This window comes from Aricia agestis, chromosome 9 (assembly GCF_905147365.1).
Source record: "Aricia agestis chromosome 9, ilAriAges1.1, whole genome shotgun sequence".
In the NCBI taxonomy this organism is placed as follows: Eukaryota; Metazoa; Arthropoda; class Insecta; order Lepidoptera; family Lycaenidae; genus Aricia; species Aricia agestis.
Window position 1 is genome coordinate 1,765,232 of NC_056414.1, and position 18,601 is coordinate 1,783,832.

Genomic DNA, 18,601 nt, shown 5'->3' on the forward strand with positions numbered 1-18,601 from the left:
TTATTTTTTTAAACAAATCTCTTAATATATTTTGCTAGAATAGGAGATATTTCTAATGATCTCACATAGAAGACATAACATATTAAATTTGATTGATTTGAAAACTTATATTTCTACTTTTCAGGCTTATGAGATCTGGCATCAACCCATTTGACTCCCAAGAAGCTAAACCGTATAAGAATGATCCAGAAATTTTAGCTATGACAAACCTCGTGATGGCTTACCAGAATAATGATATTAATGACTTTGAAGCGATATTAAAACACAATAGAAACAATATCATGGATGATCCATTTATTAGAGAACACATAGAGGATCTATTGAGAAATATCCGGACTCAAGTACTTATAAAGTTGATTGGTCCCTACACTAGAATTCATATACCCTTCATATCTAAGGAATTGAATATAGACGAAAAGGAGGTGGAAAACTTACTAGTCACATGTATTTTAGACAAGTAAGTAGTATTTTTATGTAATATAGGCTCTCCTGCTTCAAATAAAAAGGCTGACAGGACTTAGTAGTCATTGAAATTTCATTGACCAAATTTTTCTAGAAGATTTGAACTCTATTGCAATTCTGATTCATTTAATGTCTTGAACATATTTATTATTTAATAATTGGTCAAGTGCGAGTCGGACTCGCGCACGAAGTTATGAAGGAAAAAAAAAGCCAAAAATTGTATTTTTGTATAGGATTATTTATTTAATTTAAATTTTATTATTATTTATTAAAATATAAATACAATTGAGTATTTTGTCAATATTTCAGGAGCCTATCTATTGTCATCATTTATATCAAGCAAAAAATGGCAAAAAAATCATGTTTGTTGCATAGGTGCCCCCTTTAAATATTTATTTTGTTTTTAGTATTTGTTGCTATAGCGGCAAAAGATATATTACATAATCTGTGAAAATTTCAACTCTCTAGCTATTACCGTTTTTGAGTTATAGCCTGGAGACAGACAGACAGACGGACGGACAGACAGACTTTGAAGTCTTAGTATGTTACGTTTAGTGGGTACGGAACCCCAAAAATAGAATATTTTATTGCTATTACACAACTCGTTTATTTGTCAGCACGATCAATGGGCGCATAGACCAGGTGAACTCAGTGCTGGAACTGACGCGGGGCGCGGACGGCGCGGTGCGGTTCAACGCGCTCGACAAGTGGACGTCACAGTTGGCAGCCCTGCACCGTGCCCTCGTCACCAAGATGGCGTAGGCCAGGTGCGCTTAACATTTCAATGGCATCTGACAGGGACTCTCAACATTTCAATGTACATTTTCAGTAATAGAATTATTATGCAACAGCTTAGTCAGGTTTTTTGTAACATTTTATATGTAGAGTTTTTTTTTATTATTTCATCTAATAATTTGAAAGTATACAAGTTTTGTATCTCAAGTACCCAGTGAAAAGCCCATTTGTAAATTTCATTTTAAACTTTTCACTCATGTGTAATAATTCATACTCTCAGTTGAACAATTCTCGAAGACTATTATAACATAAAATAACGATGAACTTTTAAATAAAATACGAAATGTTATGTATTCGTTTTATTGCGATTAAAATCTAATATAATATGTCTTTTATCTAAATAATGGACGGAGTGTATATCACAGGTTAGTTCTATACTTACCTTTATTTAAAAAGATAATATGCAGCTTAACCACCTACATTTTATACAAAAAAGGTGTTTAAAAGGCACATGTTATACAATTATATCATGGATTCTACTAATTAAGGTATTTTTATACCGATTAAATACAATATAATATAGATATGTAGTTTAAAATACATTTCAGAATTTTCTGTGCACATTTCAGAAGAAGTAGTTAAAACACATTTATAATTAGTTTATTTTAATAATAAATGGCACTAGCAATAAGAATGATTAAGTTGTTATTTATATTTAGTTTAAACCTTTCATATCAGAATCATCAAAAATAGTTTTGTCAAAAGTAGCACCTAGACTTATTCACAACAACAATATCACAAGATAAAATCCAATATTTTAAAACTTTACATTCAATTTTATTTTATGGAATTGCGACAACTTACTTATTTTAATGTACGTAATATAATTCAATTAGTGTCTAAAAATCACATACTTAATAATAATTAGGTATTAAAATTGCATAACAATCAAATCAATATTAAAAAAGAAATTTAAAAAAATCTCAAAATTTATACAAAATTGGCAGTATTTTTTATAAAAGTGTTAAAACTTTTTGTTTATCTAAAATAATATTTTACAGACATAATTTCTTGATAAAATCAATCAAGAAACAAGTAAACGATATCGGCGTCCTTTCGCGCCGTTCGGCCCGTGCAGTTTTTATGAAACCTTTTTTAGATTGGTGTTAGTAAAAGCAGCGATAAAAATATAATTTCGAACTAAGGCCAAAACACAGAAGTGCGAGTCACCACAACGCTGAAATCGGCGGATTTTATTTGAAATTTGGAATGTTTTTGCCGCCTATTTCGGCTCATAAGCATGAATATCTAGCACATGGCAGTAATTTAAAAACTCGTATTTACAGCGCTGTCTTTAGTATCACCACGCTAAAATAGGGGATTTAAACTGGGTTAATTTTATGAGCCTATATTTTTAGCGTTTTTTTAAATATTTACTTTAAGTTATAAATTATAATCATATAATGCCATTACTGACACTGTTTTAACTTACATCTCTCAACATCAGCAGGGCTAGCATAACAACAGTAGACATGGGAAAGAATCAACATACTGATAATATTTTATCGACTAAATGGCAGATTTCCATTGTCTACCTGTCACTGTGTCTATTCTTCCGTAGAAAGAAACCGTTTCTATGGTGACCCTGCGACCCCTGCAGGTAGTTTCTTACTGGTTCTGTTTCTCGTGTAACCACGGTCTGAAGATGGGCAGCGTGCTGGGGTAGTGTGTGGGTGCCTCGTCCGGCGCGTCCCCAAACGGGTATGTACCCAGCAGGATTGGTAGCTGCAGTTTCACTGGCTTCTCCAGACTCTTCGGTTCGATTATAAACTTAAAATAAAGAAACGTTTATTAAGGTCTTTACACATTAAATAGACACAACATGTGAGGAAACCTGTTCTTATGAGTCAAGACTCAAGACTCATGACATTTAAAAAGTCGGTCCTGACAGACCTAATTTCTTATCACGCTATTAGGTTAAGTCGTAACCACAATTAATAAAACCGTATTCTCTCACACGGGAAGTAGACTCAACTCCGAGTCAACATAATATAGCTATCTCGCACGCACGCCCACGACCTCTCAGTCTAGAGCGCACCTGCTATCTCGCTCACTCACCAGCACGTCATACTGCACGGAGATGAGATGGCAGCCGCGCAGGTTGGTGGGCGGCAGCGGCGGCACGTACAGCAGCTCGCGGTCCCAGCGCTCCTCCCCGCCTGCACGGATTCGCCCCCGAGCTCGAGCAGACAACGACCGCACCTCGCGCGCCGCCACGCGCCCACTCGCCACGTACTGGATCGTCTGAAAATATCATTATTGTACACGTCATTAGTCATAGACTGTACAAGGTAGGCCGGCCTTTTTTAACAAATTCAATGCCACCACGATTTTCTAGTAGATCCCTGGATGACGCCCTATAAAAACGCAAACATGCTAGGTGTGTGGCGTTGGAAACATGTTATTTCCAAGTTTGGTTAGGACAATGCAGTCTGATCACCTGATTGTCTGACAAGTAAGATGATCCATGCGTCGGATGGGCATGTAAAAAGTCGGTCCTGCGCCTGATCTCTCGCCGCTCGTGTCGGTCATCCGTCCCACTGGGTTATGAGAGTAAAGGAATAGGGAGTGCTCTTGTGTACTGCGCACACACTTGGGCACTATAAAATTAATCCTGCGTAGCTGGCCTGGTTTCAATGAAACCGGCCACCGTCACCGAAACCGGTGTGGGAGCTATTATTATTATTATTAAAGAGGTAAAATCATAAAAAGCCTTTTTTCTTAGTTAAAAATAGTTCAGAATTAGTCCTTCTTGAGTTGTTACTTAAAAAAAAAAAGCTTGCTGCAGTTAAAAAAAAAACTGCAGATATATTTTGTTTATAGCAGAGTTTGTGGTATTGAAGGTTTCTGGTTTAATAATAGCAGTAAATAGATTCCGAGGTAAGTATTTATCGTAATTTGATCAGTGAATGTCAACCTTTGGTTACGTTGCCTTCGCTACATTGGACCATGTTGGATAAGACACGGGACAGTAATTAGTAAAATTTGTACGTGAGTCGTGACACCTCACGTCCATGTGACTAGAACAGTTATGTAATAAAGAATCTTATTGCACTTCCAAGTCGTCTCGTTCAATTAACACATTTAAAAAAATTAAGTATTTACACTTTTAAATTATTACTTTCTACATACATGTTTATTGTTTATCCAGATATATGTGACTAAAGTCAAGTGATATAATTATTATTTTAGTGGCTCTCCAAAATCATGAACGACCTGGAACTTATCTAGCAAATTATATCGGCTAAGTTACCTCAGTGAGCGAAGCCCTCGTACACTTGATGGCGGTGCGCGAGTTGTTCACGACGTGGGCGGACAGCACGACGCTCTGTCCGGGCACGTACGCGCCGCGGTCGATGCTGACCGTGCACGACACGGCCCCGCCCCCCACACACCCCACGCCCAGTTTATGTTCCACGCTTAGGGAGAACTCTTGCTGTAATATAATGATGCATATTGCATTATCGATAAAGACAATGGAGGGAGTTGCTAGAGAAAAATAAGATTATGACAAAGATAAACATGTTACTCGAAATCTTGTTGGGAAACAATTTGTCTACTAAATAGGGTATGAAAATAAACCATACTCCAACAGGAAAAGCTATTTTAAATATGAAAATACTAGTACTTTAATAATATTGGTAGTTTTATTTACAGCCACAAACTGTGGATTTGTAGAATTTTTCTTAAAATTTATTACAATAATTTAATACTTAAGTACTTGAAAATTTTATAATTGTATACATGTCGCAGCCAACTGGTTTAAATAGCCGTTCAATCAAACGGCTAGCCCTTTGACCGAACAACGCAATTCAACCACACGTCTAGCTTTTCAATTAAATATTTAAGTCGCCCAAAACGTTCAACACCACGGCTGATTCAAAAGCCGCCGTTTGATTGAATTAGTTCATTTACCATTTAACCATCCAATAGCCAGCTTCTTCGATACTTGGACGGCCAGGGATTGCTAAGCGACAAACAATACGAGTTCCGTAAGGGTCGCTCGGCTGGTGATCTCTTGGCATACCTGACTCATCGTTGGGCTCAGGCAATTGAGTCGAAGGGAGAGGCATTGGCTGTTAGTTTGGACATTGCGAAGGCCTTTGATCGGGTTTGGCATAAAGCGCTGCTATCAAAGCTTCCATCATACGGGCTGCCCGAGAAATTATGTAAGTGGGTCACTAGTTTCTTAGCAGACAGAAGCATAAAGGTCGTAGTTGACGGCGAATGCTCGGAAACTCAGTCTGATAATGCTGGTGTCCCTCAGGGCTGTGTGCTATCGCCTACTCTATTCATACTGCATATCAATGACATGTTACAAAAAAACGGCATTCATTGCTATGCGGATGATAGTACAGGTGATGCTGTATATACCGGCTCCCCTAATATTTCTCGGCAAAATGTCACTGAGAGTCGAAACGAACTTGTGTCTAAGGTGGAGAATTCATTGGAGAAGGTCTCTGAATGGGGTAGAAGTACCTTAGTCCAATTCAACCCCGCCAAGACACAAGTCTGCGCGTTCACCACTAAAAAGTCACCAATGGTCGTTTATCCTCGTTTCGAGGGCACATCTTTAACCATCTCCCCTAGCATTTAGATACTTGACGTCAACATATCGAGCGAAGTCCAGTTCCGATATCATCTTGAGGGTAAGGCCAAATTAGCCTTGAAGAAGCTTGGCGTTCTTAACAGAGCGAGACAGTACTTCAGTCCGGACCAACGCCTTCATATGGAATATTGTTCTCATCTCTGGGCAGGGGCGCCAAAATACCAACTGCTCCCTCTGGATCGTATCCAACGAAGGGCTGCTCGAATTGTTGACTACCATAGTGTTTCAAACAGCTTGGACCCCCTGGAATTACGCCGAGATGTAGCTTCACTCCCCATCCTCTATTGGTTGTATCACGGGGAGAGCTCTGAGGAATTGTTCGGAAACACCACCTGCAAACCTTCAAGAAAAGAGCGTATTCCCTCTTAAAAGGCCGGCAACGCACCTGCAGCTCTTCTGATGTTGCGAGTGTCCATGGGCGACGGTAGTTGCTTACCATCAGGTGACCCGTTTGCTCGTTTGCCCTTATTTAATAAAAAAAAAAAAAACCAGTTGGCTAAGCGTCATCTAGCTGTAGTGTTGAACGTTGCAGTCAAAAAGTCGGCTATACGACGCATAGCCGTGTGATTGAATGGCGTTATTCAGTCGACTGCGACATACAAATACTTCTGTGAATGATATGTGCATAATAAATAATGTTAGATATGATATATGGGTACACTTAACATAATAATAATAATACATAAGACTTTACATATTTAAGACTTCCTTGTAAACATTTTAATATTAGAATCCTGCTAATAATAAATTTAACTCTTCACAGAAAGTATTATGGTAAATTCTGATTTACTATGGTAGTATGTAGTAGTATATCTGACATATTGGGCTTACCAAGATGTCAGATATACATATGTTTAACATGTTTCCATAGATTTTTTATGTATTGTGGATAGGGTAGGGTGGGCAAAAGGTTCTTCCACCATTATACTTTTAATATTGTGTTATGTAATACTATAAGTGTTTCTGAAAATGTTACTTACACTTAACACTGGAGGCTCCAAGTTGAGATCAATGGGGTTCATGACAATAAAAACCTGCTGGTTTTTGTGTGTTAATCCGTTGGGCTCTCTAAGTGCTGCCTTACAGTAATACTGGACCCAGCCGTGTGTACCGAGGAACGTGGATGGCAGACCCAGAGGCAGACCGAGCTTGAAAGGGAAACTGTGGATGCCAGGAGATAGGATTGATGCTCCATGACCTGTTGTAGAGAAAAAAACACAAACATGAAATCAATTGTTGGGATTTGATGTGATGGATATTAACACTAATATGAGAAATAGCCAATTTTTTGTCATTTGGTGGCAGATTTGTTTTATCACTATAAAACTTCACTAAGTGAACTTCACTCTGAACAAGCAAAATGTATTCTATCTTAAACAATCTTGCAGAAAATACAAAAGTATTTATAAGTATAGGGGATTAATATAAAGTTTCACGTAAAAATCATCTCTTGTTCCTACAGCATTAAGTATTTTGTACTAATTAGATCTAAGTGCCAAAGCACATCTTAATTCTTATCATAAAGAAAATATACTAAAGACATAGATAATCTCATCTTTGCAATGACATAAATTATAGTTTTTAATATTACCTGGTTCACCCAGCAGTCGCATTCTGAAGTCAATATAGTTCTCCTTGTCGAAGAGTCTCTCATGACGACCAGATCCAACCCTCACTACTCCTTCACCGATCACATGAAAATGGAGACCTGAAAAAATAAAACATTATTGTACACATAAATTAGAATGAAATTACATATTTGATGCTTATTGGATTTTATAGTTGCCAGTTGCAGTTTGTGAAAGTATATTTTAGAATCACTTACATTTTAAATTTAATAAAGCTTTAGAAATTTAATTACTAAACATAAGTGCTTACAAATAATGATATTGAATGTACTGTCACTTCTTGGTGGAAATTCATCTTCAATATTAAATAATTATACACTTTCCTTGCACTTATTCCACTTTATTTTAATATATTTATTACAAAATTGTTAAATACACGACCGGTTTCGAAAAAATCATCATCAGGTGTACTGCAGGTAATTTTAAATTTTTAAAAAATTTGTAAACAAAAAATGGGTTGTCAGCACCACAAATTTTTCCTACCATTCAGTAAAATTTTTATACCATAAACAATATTTTCTTACAAATAAGTTCAAGTATAGACACTTGATTAATTACGAGGGGTTTAATTGATATTAACTTCAGCCCTTTACATATACAATGGTTTCCAATATACACTTTTTCTTTTAATGCATTAGTAAAGTTGAATTGCATTACAAAAGTTATGTTGCTAAGATTGAAATGAATTTGTACTAAGAACAATAAGAAGCTTCATTAAGACCTATCAATTTACATCCTCTAACTAATAAGAAAAATAGTTAAGAATATAAAGACCTCTAGATTAGAGGTTAAGGTTAAGCTTAATTTATAGATTGTGCGGTGTGCCTCTAAGCTCACTTGGAAAGGCAATTTGACCTTATCAGCCCACACAAAATTCAGTTTGGTATATTTAGTGCTCTTTATGGATTAAGGAGTATGGTACAGCAGATTTGCAATACATGCATAAATGATAAAGGTACTAATACTACTACATTTTACTAGTACTTAATATAATATAATAATAATATCTATGGACGCTTCACACCACGTCAGTCTGGCCCCATAGTAAGTACCAACTTGTGTTACGGGTACCAGACAACAGAAATATATTTAATACTTTTATACTATACATATATTTAAGATTTTTATTATATCATACACATATTCAATACACATCCATGACCCGGGAACTTTTTGTTCCGTCGGCGGGATTGGAACCCGCGACCCCCGGCGTGAGCTACCAACAGCCCACCAACTGAGCCACAGAGGTTGTCAAACTAGTACCATAGACCAACCAATATTATACATACCAAGCACTGGAGTATCATCCTGCAGTTCCATCAACACTTTTCCTGATAAGAATTGGCCAGGAAAATAGAGGAGAGACGTGTTGTCAAACACTATGAGAAACTTTAACAATTTCCTCGGCATCGTGAATAAGAATATATCAAACTTTTATAGTAAAAACTTTTTTAATCAATATTAATTTATTTGTAAACAAAACACTAGGCAGAATAATTCATTGATCGAGTATTTAGTAATAGAAGAATTTATGCGGTTATATAAATATTGCGTGAACTATGTAAGTAATAAACCTTATTTAATATCGTGAGAACATTACATGAACGATTGCGACATTACAACACGCCTATAATCATTGAAATTCCTCGACCGTCCGTAGCAGTCCGTAGGCTGTAAATCACATTGAGCAATAATTGAAATGTAGTATGAGGGATAAAAGATTATGAGATAAATTCGAAACTTCACAAATTACAACACATTTTTATATAATTTATAATTTGAAACGCAAATTAAATTTATTAGAAAAGTAAATAAAGAAACAAAACTTTTAAAACTTTTTTGACAGCTTCAAATTTCAATCCAGATTGACATTGACAGTTTTTTTTTCTTAAAAATTTAGTGCTAAGAATTTTAATAGGAACATTCCACTATAATAAATGATATTAATTAATGATCCAGGCTCCAGCTGAACTCGTAAGTCTGAGCTCTGAACAGTCCGAATTCTGAAGAGTGAAGAGTGAAGTCTGAACTCTGAACTCTGAAAATTTCATGGACATTGGACTGTGGCAAAAATATGCAAGAGTCAAAAAGTAGAAGAAGAGGATGATAAAATTATGAAAAAAACTATCAAAGTTGTCAAAACCAAACGTCAAAACGAATTTAAACTAAACAAACTTTAATTTTGTTTTTTTATAAAAATAATAATTCCTGCATAAATATATTGTTATTCTAGTTAAATACAAGAAAATACAAAATTATTCAATATGCCGAGTGAAATGATAACCCTTCAACTTGGCCAATGTGGAAATCAAAGTGATTATTTGTTTTTGAGTTAATAAACGGTTTAATTGTGTTAATATTCCATGATAAATCAATTCGTTTATTCCAGTCGGCTTCGAGTTTTGGAAACAGCTATGTATAGAACACGGTATATCGCCGGAAGGTATTTTGGAGGAGTTCGCTTCGGCTGGATCTGATCGTAAGGATGTGTTCTTCTATCAGGCTGACGATGACCACTACATACCCCGGGCTGTGCTGCTCGACCTCGAGCCTCGTGTCATTCACACTATCATGAACTCTCCGTATGCAAAGGTGTGTGATTATTTTCTTTGAATCTACACACTTACTATATTTTTACTAGTTTTGGGACAACAAAGGTTGAGCTATGTTCTCAGTAATTGTTCATGCTAGTTAGCAGAAGCCTAAACTAAGCTTTAGTGTCTTTCTAACTTTTGTAACTTCTTTTTTATAACATAAATAAAGTATCTTATGACTATATTACTGTCTTCAGTTATACAATCCGGAGAATGTGTATTTATCTAAACATGGAGGAGGGGCGGGTAACAATTGGGCATCAGGGTATGCACAGGGAGAGAAACTTAATGAGGAGGTTTTTGACATCATCAACAGAGAAGCTGACGGCAGTGATAATTTGGAGGTACGCTTTGATACTAGAAGTTTAATATTGCCATCAATTCTTTTAACACGTTAACCGCCAAGGTCGTAATAATCCGACAAATATTTTCGTGCCCATTTTACCAAGGTCGGATATTTATGACCAAGTACCATACCACTTCATTGCGCACGAAAATATTTGTCGGATTATTCCAACCTTGGCAGTTAAGTTAATAAGAATTTTACAAAGTTTTTCTCTAACAATGGACAAAAGACAATAAATTAGTTTACAGTGTTATGCTTAATAAATTTTGAATGAAAAGAACATAATTAGGTGTATTGCTGACTCATAAAATTCTTTAAGTAATGTCTGTTGTATTATGTTTTCAATATTTGTTTAAAATATTATTATTATACTTTAGGGTTTTGTGCTGTGTCACTCAATAGCGGGTGGTACAGGTTCTGGCATGGGCTCATACATCCTGGAGCACCTTTCAGACAGGTTTCCAAAGAAACTGGTGCAAACATACAGTGTCTTCCCAAATCTAGATGAAATCAGGTTAGTGTGTGCATTGGTTTTTAAAGAACAATTATACTTTTTAATTAACATTTAGAGCAGCTTTCTCTGTGGCTCAGTTGGTGGGCTGTTGGTAGCTCAAGTCATGAGTCGCGGGTTCGAATCCCGCCGATGGAACAAAAAGTTTTTCAAAGCTTCTGGGTCATGTATGTGTATTAAATATGTGTATCATAATATAATAAAAATCTTAAATATATAATGTATAGTATAAAAAGTATTAAATATATATCCGTTGTCTGGTACCTGTAACACAAGTCCTTCAGGTACTTAGCAAGGGGCCAGACTGACATGGTGTGAAGCGTCCATAGATAATAGATATTATTATTATTATTATTAGCTACACACAACCTGTGGCCCACCGGGACATTTTGAGCTGCCCGTATGATTTAAATTGTTAATTTTAACGAATTGTTATTTTTTAACCCTAAAAAAATTTTGTTGCGGACCGCGCGCGCGAGTGCGACACAAAGACCGAAACATGTTTGTGGTCCATTATAAAAAAGATGTACCACTGATTGGGAGCCTCCTCATAGATATTATGTTAGTAAGAAAATTGACAAATCACACCTTATGAACTTTGGTCTTTCATATCATAATATGGTCTTTGTTGTATATTTAAGCTCTAGAAACTCTTATAGTCTAGATTCTAGACTCTAGAATGTAGCCCTATTCTTTAGATACAACTGCAATTTAATTTTTCAACTATTCTAAAAGCTTTTTCACTTGTGACTTTCAAGTTCCACTGTAACCTATGTTTTTCTGTTTTTAGTGATGTAGTAGTGCAGCCCTACAACTCACTACTCACATTGAAGCGCCTGACAGAGAGTGCGGACTGTGTGATGGTGTTGGACAACACCGCACTCAACCGTATCGCCAGCGATCGCCTCCACATACAGAACCCGTCGTTTGCACAGATCAACACTCTAGTGTCAACTATAATGAGTGCGAGTACTGCCACATTGAGGTAATTGTTAAGTCCTATTACAATAATTAATGTAAATGTTGTGAGGTATAAGATTGATGAGTTGGGGCTTCTAAGCGTGTTGCTTACGCCGGTTCTCCTCTCCGGGTTAAGCTAACCGGTGGTAGGCCTCATGTAGACATTTTAAAAGTGTTAACTTTGTTAACCTATTTAGAAATAAATATTTTCATTTCATTTTCATTCCATAACCAGGCCCCAAGACAATCAATTTTATTGTGCAAAATTGTTCCTGCCAATTGTGCCTTTCAATATTGTTCAATGTTATTGCACAATAAAATTGATGGTCTTGGGGGCCACTAACTCTTGATTTGAATTTATCGGTTATTTAATATCCTGAAAAAAATACACTTATAAGTGATAAGACTGTATTTACAGGACATATAGCAACTGCAATATAAGAAGTTTTAAGTGCTCTGGAACCCAGATTCTATATCATATTCATATGTTATGTGTAATAATTATGTTGTGTTTTGATGCTGTGCTATTCATACTCCCTTTAAGAAATCAACTAATATAAATGATGTTCAGATATCCGTCGTACATGAACAACGACCTGATCAGCCTGGTGGCGCCACTGATCCCCACACCGCGGCTGCACTTCCTCATGACGGGCTACACGCCGCTCACGGCTGACCATGACCTTAATACTGTAAGTATGTCAATTTTTTACTAAAAGTCAACTCATAATATTACGAAATGACGTTTCATTTTTTCAAAAAGCTAGTGAGCTTTAACGTCGCAAGATATTTTAAAAAACTCAGTGACGTTTCGCGTGTCATCTCAGTATGAACTGAAGCTATAACAGCTGTTCTCTTTCTTTCTGTGTCTCTCTCGAATTATTTCCATTTCTATTTTCTACCATAATTTTCGCGATTATAGGGCGATTTCAGTTTTTCAGCTAACTCCTTAAAGGATGTCAGAAAGAAACTGGTAACTTATCTAATGTTTTTCTTTAGGCGCCAAAAATAAGGAAGACCACTGTCCTGGACGTGATGCAGAGACTGCTGCAGCCCAAGAACATGATGGTGTCGCTCAGCCCCGACCGCGCCAACCAACACTGTTACATATCCATACTCAACATTATACAGGTAAAACACTCTTCTTTAACACCTTTGAAACATATCTAATACTAGATGTCCCGCGCGGATTCGCCCGCGTACATTAGAAATTTTACCCGCAAAAAATAGCCTATGTCCTTTCACGTGGTCTACTCTACACTATATCTGTGCCAAATAACTTAAAAAATCATCCAGTTGTTCGTGAGATATAAAATTTTCGTGTCGCAGTATTTGTGCGCGAACTCCTCCAAAACTTAACATAATGAAAGTTTGTACGTAAATACTGTCAGGGAAGTCTGAAGTTGATTCCTAGGCAGATGGCGGACCTAAGGCCCCAATCCCCATCCCCACTCGCGCGCGCGCGCGACGCCGCGGAATTTCCGCGAAACGTGAGTGTGGATCCGGTTCGCATATTTTTCACACTTCGCGGCTGGTTCCCCGACCGCATCCACACTCGCGCGCGAACTGTGCGCGACGCCGCGAAATTCCTACGAAGCATGAGTGAGAGATCCGATTCGCATATGTTTCGCACTTCGCGGCCCGTTCCCCGATTGTTGTCGGTTTTCTGTCCCGCGACAAAGAGATTTTTTTTAAATCTTTATTTTAATAAGGGCTTTTGCCATACAAGACATGCCAGCATTGTTTAGTGAACAGAATATAATTCATCCTACTTTATAGTTTATTACTTTATTTACTTTATAATATTATAAAGGCGAAAGTTTGTTTGGATGTATGGATGTTTGTTACTCTTTCACGCAAAAACTACTGAATGTATCTTAATGAAACTTTACAATAATATAGCTTATACATCAGAATAATGTATAAGCTATATTATTGTATAAGTTATGTTCTTTTTTTTTATATTCAACGATTACTCCGCCGTTTGTGAACCCATTTTCAAAATTTTTCTTTTGGTGTACATAGTGTCATCCCAATTTGGTACTATACTCACAAAAGTAGTGATCTGATGCTGGGAGCCATGACTAATCGAGGGAACTCCTTAAAATTTATATGGAAACATGTGGTGACTTCGTTTTCGTGGGAAGTAGTTTAAGCATATGCAATCAACAAGTAAGATTTTGCACCAAGGTATACCATGATTAGATTGGGAAGGTGCTGAGAGAACTCCTTTGCATTGCTTTAAGAACGGAAAGCATATGCTACTATGCAAATTACATTCATCATCACTACCATATTATAGCTTATAAAGTTATATGCATCCCATGATTATGAGCCTATTATGACCCATTGGTACTTTTCATAGTCATTTAGATCAAGATTCGATTTTGTCAAGCGATTTAAAAAATATTTATTTGTTTCATTGAACACGTTAATAACAGGAACTATTGGTCCGATAAAAAAATATTTTAGTGTTAGATAGCTCATTTATCAAAGAAGGCTATAGGCTATTTTATCACGCAAACTAATAGGACCGAAGAAACAGAGGAAATGTGGTTAAAACGGAAAATTATTAGCAAGGATTTATCTCACGAACTACTAAAGCAATTTTGTATGTCCGTCAACTGCCTAGGAAACATACTGGAAACTTTTGGCACTTCTAAAATCTGCATTCAATTGCTTCCAGAAGGATTTATTATTGTTATAATATCGTCTAAGGGCTGAGATTTACATGAACTCAATCCGCAGGGCGAGGTGGACCCGTCACAAGTGCACAAGTCGCTGCAGCGTATCCGTGAGCGGCGGCTGGCGTCCTTCATCCCGTGGGGCCCGGCGTCCATACAGGTGGCGCTGTCGCGGCGCTCGCCATACGTGCTGAAGGAGCACAAAGTCTCCGGCCTCCTGCTCGCCAACCACACTAATATATCATCAGTAAGTCGCAAATAATAATAATTGAAGTGAGTGGAACAACCACCAGCTCTGGATTTATGTATAGGCAGTATAGGCCATGGCCTATGGGCGGCAGCGTCCTATAAGATGGCGGCAGAGTTCGTACATAAGGGCAGCAAAATAAAAGTGGCTTATACTCATAAAAAATATAAATCCGGCCCTGAATATAAATCCATTTTATAACATAAGGAGTAAGGACAATTACTCATTTTTTTCCCTTGTAAGTTAAACAAACCTTATAACTTACCTACTTCTTCATCTGGCTACACAAAAAATGGACAGTTTTTTAGTTTCAAATCATTTTTCCGGCCCCGAAGCCTTCTTTTATACTTACAAAAAATCAGCAATTTTTTAACTGTTACTTAACTGGTTCTTCCACTCGCGTCTTCAATTAAATGATTACATAGTAGATCAGTGTGTTGTAGCGTGTGGTACGCTATAAGGTTGCGTCGGAAAACTGGGGGGGGGGGGGGGGGAAACACTGTAGGGAAGAATGTAGAAATTAGTGCATTTAATTCATTGTTACGTCTTGTTCTTTCCACTCTCGAAACAATATTTTTTACGAATTTCGTTTAAACCGGGTATGAGGCAGTGCACGAGTAAGATAGAAAAGTAGCGATGGAAAGCACACATTACAAGACGAATTGGGCTCAATTTCCACTGGAATGGAAGCGTTAATTTCGCCTCATGACGCGAGAATTCGCTATAATTCTCGAGCATTTCTGCGTCATGAGGACATCCCAATGTTTAGTCTGTATCTTTTACTTTACTAGTTCGCGCCATTTCCCGCAGATTCTACAGACGGCAACGGAGAATTTTCGAGAATTCCGCGATAGACGCGCGTCAATTTTTTGGCTCTTATTTAATTTGTGTGTTGCACTTTTGATATACTTAAAGTTCATTATGCTATGTACAACCATGTACAACGTTGCAAAAAGTCGCTTCCGTTCTATTCCCCGGCGGTATAAATTGAGCCTTAACGCTATTTTTCTTTATGTATTCAACATACAACAAATAACCTACAAATCCTCTTCCAGCTGTTCGACCGGTGTCTCCAGCAGTTCGACAAGCTGCGCAAGCGCGAGGCGTTCCTCGAGGTGTTCCGCAAGGAGCCGATGTTCAAGGAGTCGCTGGAGGAGTTTGACGAGTCCCGCAGCGTCGTCGACGACCTGGTGCAGGAGTACCAGGCGGCCGCTACGCCGGACTACGTGCACTGGAATCCAGGTGATTGATTACTTGTGAAAGCGGGAGAGTTTTGAGTAGCTATATAAGGTGTTCCGCATGGAGCCGATGTTCAGATAATCGCTGGAGGAGTTCGACGAGACCCGCAGCTTCGTCGACGACCTGGTGCAGGAGTACCAGACGGCCGCCACGCTGGACTACGTGCACTGGAATCCAGGTAATTTCTTGTGAGAGCGGGAGAGTTTTGAGTAGATATATAAGGTGTAACAAAACTAAGTGATAATACTTTAGGGTCTGTATGGGCCCGCTATATAGAGTTCGCTGTGTGTGTGTGTTCGCGCTTGTGAAGCAGCGCTAAAAAAGTAACTTTTTTCCACCTAGGTATGGAAAAATTCATGACGCGGGGGCGCTTGCCCATGCCCAAAAATACAAATAACAAAAAAAATTGCTCTTTCAGCGCTGCACTTTCACAGTGAACTCTATATGATCGACTTAAGTACTTAGGGCCTGTGTCACCACTTTCTGATAAAGCGCCGAATAGGCTATTCACAACTTTTTTTGACAGATTCTCCATAAGTACTTGATCTGTCAAGTTATTTGGTGGATAGCTTATTCCTCACTTATCAGGAAGTGGTGAAAGTTGAAACAGACCATTAGTTTTGTTACACCTTGTAGATAGGTGTTGGAAAGAATATGTTGAATCTTTATCAGGGGCTCTATTCTTATGAGTCGAATGTTGCTCGAGTCACGAAAAAAGGCTCCTCGGCTCTTTTCACAAGTAATGCACAATGCACAACAGTCAATTAACGCGCATCGCGCCTAGCGGTAAGTTTTCGAATCCGATTCGATTCAAGCGGAAATTGTAAATCAAAATTGATTTACAATTTCCGCTTGAACCGAATCGGATTCGAAATGCACATTAGAGGTTATTAACGCTATGTGTAATGTGAGAGAGCTAGAGATTATGTATAGGTACCTTCCTTATTTATTATATATTATTGTTTGTGATAAATAATAAATAGTCCGTGCAATCCACGAAGACGCGCCCCACCATTTCTCCTAATCGTTTATAATATATGTGTGCAAGCTTTTGCCAATGTTTAAGTGTTATCGGTACTCACTAATTACCTATGAGTGCACACTACAAACAATAAATAGATCAATTAAGAAAAAGCGTCACGGTCAAAGGGAAAGATACCAAACCTAAAATGTGGTGGGGTGCGTCTTCGTGGGTTGCACGGACACCTTAGGTTTCACAAATTACGAAAAACGAGGTACCTACAGATAAATTTACTAGTTAAACTCTAATGTTGCCAGTTTCCATTTTAAGTAATCACATTATCACATTATGTTATAATAAATTGTTAACTGACCACTCCATATTTTTTTTTTACAGAGAGCAGTCACATATAACCAAAGCCATTTTACACATGAAGAGATCTGAAAAAGGAGAATTTAGACCCAGGCGTCTCAAATTTTGTCTGTTAACTGATGGTTTAATTCCCTTAAAATAATCAAGTGCCATTAAACTTGCTGTCTGATTGTTACTGTATATAGTTATGTAATTATTAGAATTAATAAAATTAACAAATAAGCTCTCGTTTCCTCGAATGAAAGTGTATGGTCAGACTTATGTTGTTGTTATGTATTAAACTAGGCTAGAAGTTGCACAAATTGTCACTTGAATGTTAAGAAGTGAAAAATCACTAATTAGGTAACATAGGTTATAATTATTGGTAGTAATTCCAGCAGTATATTAAAAGAGCTTTAAATAAAAGGAACCAATTTTTACGAAGTATTTATTTTTAAATAATGCTAACTCCACATTCCCTGTTCTCACTTCTTGACAGTAACTTGAGGTTAACCCACACATATTTGGGCGTGCCCTAAATCTAAATCACATGTAACGTCATTACAAATCACTCACTTTAATTTTGTAATGTTCAATTTTGAAAAGAGATTTTACATAAACATACTGTGTTTAATTTCGAGAGAGCCCAATCCTCACAAGCAACAGTTAAAAGTATATTAATCTGGTAAAGCAACATCGAGACATACAATTCAAACGGGTACACTAAGCAGGCCCTGCATAGCTCCTGCTACTCTACTGCTGAAGAATGAAGGTTTTATTTATTGGCAACATTGTAAAATATAAGTAGTACAAAAGACCAGTGTGGAACATAATATGTCAGTCGCTCTTACTGCAGACAACAGAAGGGCTAAGTTTGGTCACAATATATCGCTTTTGTTCTAATGGAGCAAGTAAAATTTGGACTTAATACACTGAATTTGTCTTTGTACAGTCGTTTTGCCCACTCCATTTTAATCGAGATGATGACTGATATCTAAATTAAAATTGGTAAGAAAATTACAGATGGCGAGACAAATGTAATTTAATATAGTAAGTACATCAAGTAATTTACTTAATAATTAAGATTTTATTATATTGAAAATATATGACAACATAGAACTGAATTAATTTAAAAGATACAAGTCATCATCACAATCAAATATATAATATTAGGGTCGATATATAATAGCGTAGAGTCGAAGCGAAGCGAATTC

At 37.1% G+C, this 18,601-nt stretch overlaps 3 protein-coding genes across 6 annotated transcripts in view; 2 read left to right on the plus strand and 1 right to left on the minus strand.

Moving 5' to 3' along the window:
• LOC121730347 (COP9 signalosome complex subunit 2) overlaps nucleotides 1-18,601 on the plus strand; it is a 35,839-nt gene that overhangs the window by 13,755 nt on the left and 3,483 nt on the right. For 2 of the 3 annotated variants that reach the window (XM_042119354.1, XM_042119353.1), the window contains 2 exons: nucleotides 125-457; nucleotides 1,080-1,515. In XM_042119354.1, the coding sequence (XP_041975288.1) occupies nucleotides 125-457; nucleotides 1,080-1,224 (478 nt within the window). In that variant the 3' untranslated portion in view covers nucleotides 1,225-1,515. Of the gene's footprint in view, nucleotides 1-124; nucleotides 458-1,079; nucleotides 1,516-18,601 lie in introns of those variants that run through there. The other variant, XR_006036099.1, reaches the window with a different exon arrangement.
• On the minus strand, nucleotides 2,206-9,284 carry LOC121730351 (arrestin domain-containing protein 4). 2 transcript variants are annotated; one of them, XM_042119362.1, is made up of 7 exons: nucleotides 8,784-9,284; nucleotides 7,458-7,574; nucleotides 6,847-7,064; nucleotides 4,511-4,693; nucleotides 3,316-3,501; nucleotides 2,850-3,027; nucleotides 2,206-2,687 (listed from the first exon to the last, which is right to left on the minus strand). In XM_042119362.1, exons 1-6 carry the CDS (start codon nucleotides 8,902-8,904, stop codon nucleotides 2,866-2,868), a joined length of 987 nt encoding a protein of 328 aa, XP_041975296.1. In that variant the 5' UTR covers nucleotides 8,905-9,284; the 3' UTR covers nucleotides 2,206-2,687; nucleotides 2,850-2,865. The 2 variants fall into 2 exon arrangements, with proteins under 2 accessions (XP_041975296.1, XP_041975294.1); XM_042119360.1 differs by having other exon boundaries at nucleotides 2,206-3,027.
• Nucleotides 9,679-18,003, plus strand: LOC121730345 (tubulin gamma-1 chain-like). The gene is made up of 10 exons (XM_042119352.1): nucleotides 9,679-9,807; nucleotides 9,884-10,086; nucleotides 10,286-10,432; nucleotides 10,812-10,948; nucleotides 11,736-11,930; nucleotides 12,477-12,597; nucleotides 12,905-13,036; nucleotides 14,654-14,836; nucleotides 15,892-16,078; nucleotides 17,433-18,003. The coding sequence occupies exons 1-10, from the start codon at nucleotides 9,759-9,761 to the stop codon at nucleotides 17,447-17,449; spliced, it is 1,371 nt and encodes a 456-aa protein (XP_041975286.1). The 5' UTR covers nucleotides 9,679-9,758; the 3' UTR covers nucleotides 17,450-18,003.